General features: G+C 33.5%; 1 protein-coding gene across 1 annotated transcript; it reads right to left on the bottom strand.

Moving 5' to 3' along the window:
* Positions 1–1,341: 1,341 nt before the first annotated feature.
* LOC130939580 (uncharacterized) lies at positions 1,342–3,520 on the bottom strand. Its single transcript, XM_057867673.1, has 5 exons — positions 2,939–3,520; positions 2,756–2,821; positions 2,262–2,489; positions 1,726–1,848; positions 1,342–1,608 (listed from the first exon to the last, which is right to left on the bottom strand). Exons 1-5 carry the CDS (start codon positions 3,518–3,520, stop codon positions 1,342–1,344), a joined length of 1,266 nt encoding a protein of 421 aa, XP_057723656.1.
* Positions 3,521–8,802: the final 5,282 nt, after the last annotated feature.

Below are 8,802 nucleotides of genomic sequence, written 5' to 3'. Positions count from 1 at the left end.
ACCACAAACTTTTTTAATTGTATTATTTAGATGAGCCAAGACTTTTGAATGAATACCTTCAGTGGCAGCACGCTGTTGATCTTGAGGTAGATGTCTTTTTTCTACAAACAAATGGACATCGCATTGGACTAGTATACTAACATAACTAATTCATTAAAAAATATATATAGCCAGGTAAAAAAATTTCAGACACTTACGGCTAATCGTTGTCCTTCCTTGCATACATAACTCTCATCTTTTTTTAACAAAGTTGATACAATAACCTCGCTTCGACATACAGGCCTTTCCAATTATTTCTCCTAATACAATAGATAGAATTCAAAAGGTAATCACAAATTTAATTATAAACTCTAATTTTATGACAATAGTATAACAGTACTTAACACAATAAATAAAAAAATAATTTACCATCTGACGTTTGGTAAGCATTGTTTCTATGATTTTCAAAAACAACAAATTAGTAAATAAATGTTACCAGAGAACCAAAGCCAATATTCAATAAGAAAATACCAAAGTATAAAATAAGTATTTACCTTTGTTTTAGGGTCCAGATAATGGTCCACAAAAGTAGTCCATTCAACAGGTGGTATGTCTGATGAATTCGCAACCAGAATTTCTGCCTTTTTTTTGTTAGGATAGAAGTATTGTCCTCGTAAATTATATTTATGGGCCTTCCATCTATAACCTAAGGTTCTCAGAGCCCATTCACAACTAGAAAATGGATAAATACAGACAGATTTACAGATAGATTTAGTCTTTATTACGGACGAATTTTTGGTTACCGACGAAATTATCGACGGATTTTGTCCCTCTGTAAAAGCCCCGTCGGAAATTATTTACCGACGAATTTTTTTCCGTCGGAAAATTACAGACGGATTTTACTAGTTACCGACGGATTTTCCCTCTATAAATTCTCTCTCCATTTCCTGAAGGCGACAAACTTACAGACGGATTTTTCGTCTGTAATTACAGACGATTTTTCAGACGGATTTTCCGTCTGTAATTACAGGTGAATTTTCAGACGGATTTTTCTTCTGTAATTACAGACAGATTTTCAGACGGATTTTCCGTCTGTAATTACAGAAAGATTTTCTAACAGATTTTCGTCTGTAATTTAAACTTTGGAAAATCATGATTACAGATAGAAAATCTGTCTGTAAATCCGTCTGTAAGATAAAATAGAATTTTTTTTACTTTTTCTAATTACAAAATAAACTTGTTTTCATACAAAATAAATATACATTTAATACAAAATTTTATCTAATTTATATTTGAATATTTACAATATTTCAAAAAATAAACAAATTCATCGTATTAAAAATAAACAATATTTATAATAAATTATTCAATATGAATTGAAGATACAGCTGAAGTGATTTCATTTGTTCTAGGGTCAGCACTTTCTAAAGAAACGCCACAAGGATCTTCTTTAACCAGAAGGGCAAGAACATTGAGTGAGCTCCATGTTTTTGTCACATTGCTGCTTGAATCTCCCAAAGTAACAGCAAAGACAACATCAAATCCTCCTACTCCTGGAACTCCAGCCAACAACACTCCTTCCAAGTTTAGTGTAGCATCTAAAAGTTTTGTTTGTGATTCTGGTTCAATCTGCATGAATTGCAAGGAAAGAGTAGTGATATTCTACCAGCAGATATAACTTATAATCAACATCATTCAAACAGAAGAAGCCTAATAATAAGTGCCAAATCAATGAAAGGAACTTACAGGAATACCTGCAGCCTCACCCATTAGGTGCATATGATATCTAATCCCAAGCATAGCTTCTTTTGCACCTAGCAATGCTTTAATAACTGCTTCCTTGTTGGGTTCAGAAGCTTGCTCTATCCACTGTGAGAATTACATTTTCAACATCAACACAAAAAGAAAAGCAAGAACATGAGAGCCTGAAGTGTAGTCTCAAGAACATGATATCACATATGTGCATTAGAAATTCAATCACATCACTTGAAACTAAAAACCAGGCAAACAATAAAGTTGGATATATAATCTCTTTCAAACCCATCAAAAGTCAACTTAATTGTATAAGTCTAATAGTAAAGATGTCCTATCTCATTAAAATAACTAATAAACAGGAATGTAGAAATTTAATCTAATGCAAGGCATACCATAAGGCCAAAATGTTCTAGTTATTTAACAGTGAGCATTATCAATCAGTTTACTCTACATCCACAGGAGTAAAAATTCTAATTTTGATGTTACTTCCATTAATTAAACAACCACAAATGATTTGAAAGAAATACCTTTTCTGATCTAAGCTTGCTGCAGCTATCAATCACAAATTTATATGCATCCCATTGTTCCTTTGCTAATTTACTCAAAGAGTTCAGTTGAATTTCTAACTGCGAATTCGCCTCTGACAGTCTTCTCCATGTGTCCAGGGATTTTTGAGGGTCAGACTTTTGCCATTTTTTTACAGCACCAACCATTGATGGCGTAGATGAACCACCAGTTCCTGGTTCTCCTAGTAACTAAAAAACAACATATAGTCAGAATATTAACTGTCAGTGTCACACATTACTCCACCATCAATTGAATACATTAAAATACATTATATAAATCAAGCATTGAATAAGGGAAGCTGTTATCTCATCAGGCATGGACTCCATAACAATTCATACACAACATTTTTTGTCTTCGTGTCTTTGAATTATCAAGGAATTGAACCATTGACATGTATATAATTGGTTTCAAGAGAAACATATCAATTTGGCCTCAACTATCTAACTAAAATTACCAAATGAATCAAATAGTGTCTTAGTAAGGAACAACCACTCCCAAGTATGTGCTTAACAAGTGTTAGCTGGAGAAAAGAAAAGTAACAGAAGGAAAATGTAATGAAGATTCACATGTAATAATATTAAACAGTATATAAAAACTCAAATAGGACAAAGAACCTAACAGTTGAAACAACACTAACCTCCGCAAGATGCAGATCTTGGGTTTCCTCACCCTCAATTTCTCTTGCTATTCTTAAGGCTTGTTTTTCCAATTCTCTTGTCCGAGGTCCTTTTTCAAGCTTTGTTGTATATAGTTCCTCATCGAATGTGCTTTTTACACCAAACAAAGCCTTATTTGTTTCAACCTGATCCTGTAGTTGGTCTCTATGATGAGACCATACATAGAAGATGAGAAAGAAAATCAACTTACAGGAGCTACCTTGATGGGTGTCGTAGTTAGTCTCTATGCATCTAAGGAGATACTTGAAGGTCTCAGGCTCACAAGGAATAGTGAGAGCACCATTATGGTTAAATCCAAACTCATCTTCAGCCTTCTCAAGCAATAACTTAAAGAGAGAATGAGTAAGGTAGCTAGTTGGAATGATGAATCTCCAAAGCTCACTCCCAACATAAACTGCCAAGTACCATTTCGGAACATCGGGAGGGGGCTCGGGGCTTTCGCATTTGTGATCCTCTTCATCCAAGTTACAATTACACGGTGCCCTCTTTGAGGTTGGATCATCATCAGTTGTGGTTTCTTGGTAATCAGAATTGTCAATCATGTTGTAATTGGGGCTACTTGAAATGTTTGGTGATGATGAGATTGAGGTTGAGGATGAGGATGAAAAACTGTGCCACCTACGAAGCATTCCCCTTAGCCTCACAATCTGCTTAGCTCAGTTTTGATCTTTGGTGCTGCTCACCTTCCATTTTTTTTGTATCAATCAAAGAACGTCCCCAAGATTGATTGATGACTTCGGTGGATCCGATGATTCTAGACTAGAATAGTCTCATCAGATCTTGCACTGCATGTAAAAGATACCTGAGATTGAGTCATCATTTGCATCATGAGATGAAACAAGCTAAAAAATATTATTAAATTAGAATAACAAGTCTTTAAATAACACTAACATGCTATACTACTGCTAACTATTATAAGTCTTATATCTCTCAGAAATAAATTTTTTAGATAATTATACAAGTATGAGATATTCCTCATCGGATCCGTTGAGCTAGTTTTTAGGATTAATCTAGGCTCACTCTAAAAAAAGACTTAGATTAAAATTTGAGGAGAAGTCATAAAATAAAATTAATTTTATAATACTGAAATATTAAAATAAATATTTTAAGAAAGATTAAACCAAAATTTATATATAATTTATAAAAAAATAATGTTGAAATTTAGGGGCCATTGTTCCCTGATTGGTATACCAGAGACTCCACCCAAACTTTCGCAATCTGAATTTTAGTACGATTTCAAAGCATGAAAAGATGTATGACGAATCTCACAATATATAAAAAACATTTAACTCATAATTAGAAGTTATCAATTAATCATATTTATATTTGTGTAAATATGATCTCTCATTAGTAGTATTTATTGATTTTGTAGCAAAAAATGCTTAAAGGTTGTTTCCTCGATCTCTACAGCATCTATTTTCTCTGAAATCTGAAATTATCTTTCGCATTAAGCCTATATAATCTAGTGCATTGTTTCATTCTCATGAACCTTGAATGATAACCATCATTACATGACCAAAAAATTTCAGATCCCTAAATTTAAAGTTTATATATAATAAATAGTTGGGCCCTAGAATTCTAGATATTAATAATAATGACAAATCATGAAAACGGGGACAAGGGAATTCCCATCAAAATAGAACAATAAAAGAAAATGGTACATAACAATAACCCATCATAAACAAGTTTCCTTAGAGAAAGAGATTCATACCTGACAGAGAAAATGGCATGAGCCTTGAACATGAGATATAAAACATAGCCATGAAGCCTCAAAAGTGCGTGGTGCAGGGGAACCTAGCTTTCAAAACAAGATAGAGACGATATAATAAGTTACGAAGAAAATGACGGTTCTTTCGTCTATCTTGATCCTAAACCAAAACACATAGAATTAGAGTTTGACGAACAACGTTTATGTTCGAACTTTACACATTGATCAATTATCGCCAAAGAAATAAAAGAAGTTTATGTGTTTTTGTTATTTGCTTTTGTTTTTGGTAGAACTCCCTTAAACGTCGCTCTCGGAGAGTTTTTTTCTTCTTTAATTTCCTTTCTTTTTGCTTTTGTTATCTTCCTTTAACAAACAAAAGATCTTCCTGGCTTGACAAGACAAATAGGCAAGGTCACCAGAGTCCAGTCTAATGCCAACTGCTTTGTATCTGCACCACAAAGCAACTAATGTTTTATTTTAGGGGGTTAAGGATGCTTAGACACTATTCGAAAGCCAAAACCAATCTGCAATCCTTAAAGTGAAAACAAGGAATGCTTAGAAACTAATCAAAGCCAAAACAAATATGCAATCCTTAAACCAGAAACAAGGAACACCAAGGCATAATAGAACATATTAGCTAATAATGAAGGAAGTAATTCATGGAAGGAAAATAAGAAATGAATAACAAAATTGTGTGTCCCGATTAATCAAAATCAACAGGGAAAACTAACAAACCACAATATGAAACTTCTAACCAAGTATTGACAATAAAAATGAAGGGGAGGAATAATCAACTTCGGACATACCCTAACTCAATGAGAGCTAATGCAACTGCACAGAAGTTGGGGATTCCACTTCGTATGACCTGCCAAGAAATGCAAAGTTGATTATATGGAGAAACAGCTAAGCTAAACTAAACCAGAAGTAATTCAGAACAGCTAGATTTGCACACAAGGATGGAACATTGCTGGCCAAAGCAATGTTGAGAGATTATCATTCCTATTTCCTCTTAGCAGAAAATAGAGATTTACTAAGAAAATATTAAATACTTACATCATAAGTGTCTACAAGGGCAAGAAAGTTATTAGAAAATGCCAATGCATATGATATGAATGCTGACAGCTCACTTTGGTTGGTCTCAGCAAAAACACCCCGTAATGATTTTGAGCGCTGCAGGGTGGGAATACAACACACATTATACACTGACAAATATTCTTGATCTCACGACTTTAGAATATAGATTAATGCTATAATACTGATAAAGTGGAACAACCGAACAAGTATTTAAAAGGGAAGAAATAGAGATATTTAAGAGGGAGAACCAATAGTTATGGTGATGCTTAACCAAATAAAGATACAGGTCTGCAAAGATAACTCAAAACACAACAATTAGAAAATATTCAACTCGGCTTGTTAATCAAGTAACTCTAAATGACTCGCCTTATCAGTGCTGCAAAAACAATTGCAGAAAATAGAAAAATTAAGTTTGCAAAGACTTGCATGGTACCTGAAGTTTGCTTAGCCATGCTTGAACCAAACTAACAAAATCTTTACATGTACTTTTGCTAACTTTTTTACGAAGTGATTTGTCTTTAATCTCATCAAGGGTCTGCAAATCACAGGAAAAACAAAGCACTAAGCAAACATATCATAAAGAAAGTAAATCAAGCTATAACAAAGCATAAGAATAATGATAACATAAAACCCATAAGGATATGAACAAACTCTGGAAGGAATCTATATCACTATAATCAGAGGATCTATCTTATAATTTCAAGTTTCTCTAACAACTCTATTAGTGGTATCATATATAAAAGCTCACTTTTTACTCAAATTAGACCACCACATTTGTCACTTTTGAATCATGATGTTAATTCTTATATATTATCTGCTCCTTGGCAATTTAGCATTATAATTTCTCTAGGATACAAAATATGGACAATTTAACATACAAATCAAAACAATATCTATTTGTTAACAGTTATAGACATACTCGCACTAAACACCTTATCAGATGTTGCTGAACTTTTTCTTCCATTCAAATGTGATATCTTTTTTTTTAGTGGAAATAATCAAATAAAATTATGCCATTTAGCCTGCATAGGGTTTATATACAACAAACTAAATGACAAATATAAGCATCATATAAGATGGTTATATACCATAAATGAGCTAACAAAGGCATGAGAATGTAAGATTTAGTCATTCATACCACTTTTGTCATCAGGTTCAATCATCGTGAGAATTTCATTCTCTGTTTTTCTACCCTTATCTCCTCAAGAACCTTTCTCTGTTGTAGTTATGTCTTGTTGGCTTCCATGAAAAAGCTGTATGAATGATACAAGACATTAATAAGAATGAAGAATAACAATATTGTAACACAGAATGAAGAATGAAAAACTAGTGACTGGGCAACACAAAATTATTTTATTTTATTGTCTTTTTTTATAATATTTATTATTAATAGCAGTAACTAATCCCTTAAAAATAACTTCTCAGAAAGAACATTTTGAAGAGAATATTTTTTTAACTTTAGGACCTTTATACAGATTACTAAGAATTAGACACAAAGACTGGTCGTTCTTATGATATAAGTACACCAAGTGTTCTATAGAATTAAATGAGAGATTTGACAAACCTTATGCAAATGAAAGCTGGAGTGATCAACTTGTATGATCAAATCAACAGGGAAACTTGCCTTGGGAATCCTACACCAAATGGTATAAATAACATAACATAAATAAATAAAAGACTGCAGTATCATAGTTGTTGATAGAAACTCTTCAAGAGAATAATGCTCATGCAAAATGGAGATATGTACCAGGTATGGTTTCTAAAAGAAAAGAATAAGGATCAGATATTTGACAAAAGATCAATATATGTTGTGATTTATTTCACCGCAATTTAACCACCAACATCCATTATGCTATATAGATTTCCTCGCATCCAACAGCCCTTTCATATGTACTCAATTATGAACAAATATGAACAAAATTATGAACAAAATTATGAACTGCTTAATAGACATTTTATGAACAAAATTCACAAAGTACACAGCATTCAATATTATCATTGCTTATGAACAATTATGAATAAAAAATGATTAATGAGGAAAACGAAACAACCGATTTCGTGAGAGAGTAACGAGCAAAAGAAGCGTCAGCTGAAGAAAAATACAAAATACGAACGAATAGAAAAGTTAGGGTTTGCGATCTACCAGCTGCGCGAAGGGAATCTGACAAAGAAAGCGCTGATCTGGAACGAAAAGAAGCTCAAAATCCGACGGCGACGGATCTTCTACGGTGGCGGTGGAGGCTGTGTCTGTGTAGGTGCTGCGGTGGCTGCGCCGCTGAGGGGCTGCGAGGCTGTGGGGTTGCGGGGAGCTGCGAAGGCTGATGCGGGGTTGCGTGGCTGCAGTGACGGCAGAGACTGCGGTGGCTGTGGGCGACGGGGTGCAGGGCGAAGTGAATGGCGAGTGAATGAAGTGAATGGCGAGTAACTAGGTGTGAATGGCGAGTGAATGGAGTTAATCTTCAACTAGGGTTTTCAATATTTCCGACGGATTTCATTTAAATTACAGACGGATTTTTCGTCTGTAATAATTTAATAAAACGCGCGTTTTGTCTACTTAATTATAGATGAAAAATCTGTCTGTAACCATTCCACGGAAAAAAATTAATTTTTTCGATGGAATTATAGACAGATTCTCTTTTTCGTCTGTAATTTATGCTAATCTATTTTTTTTCTTTTCCGACAAAAAAATTCCTCTGAAATTTCGTCTGTATTTCAGTGGGATAAAATCTGTCAGAAATTTCTGTCTGTAATAACAAGTTTTCTAGTAGTGATTTGACGCCAGGAGCATAATTAAACTTAAAATTTTTCTTGAAATAATTCATAGAAAAAGTCAATTAATAAATGATAACAAATCAATAAAAATACACATCAAAATGAAACCACTTACTTCAATAAATTTCCAATGTCTTTTTGTGTTATCTTTTGGTATCTTATCCCATTTTTTGATTGATATGGGACAAAATCTAATTCGACAAACTACTTGACCAAGAAATCTCATAAACAAGTTCGAGCCATTATCTTAACCTTGTCCATCTGCATCCA

Source organism: Arachis stenosperma, chromosome 7, assembly GCF_014773155.1.
Source record: "Arachis stenosperma cultivar V10309 chromosome 7, arast.V10309.gnm1.PFL2, whole genome shotgun sequence".
Classification (NCBI taxonomy): Eukaryota; Viridiplantae; Streptophyta; class Magnoliopsida; order Fabales; family Fabaceae; genus Arachis; species Arachis stenosperma.
The sequence above is the reverse complement of the archived record's forward strand: the minus strand, read 5'-3'. Positions and strand labels throughout refer to the sequence as shown.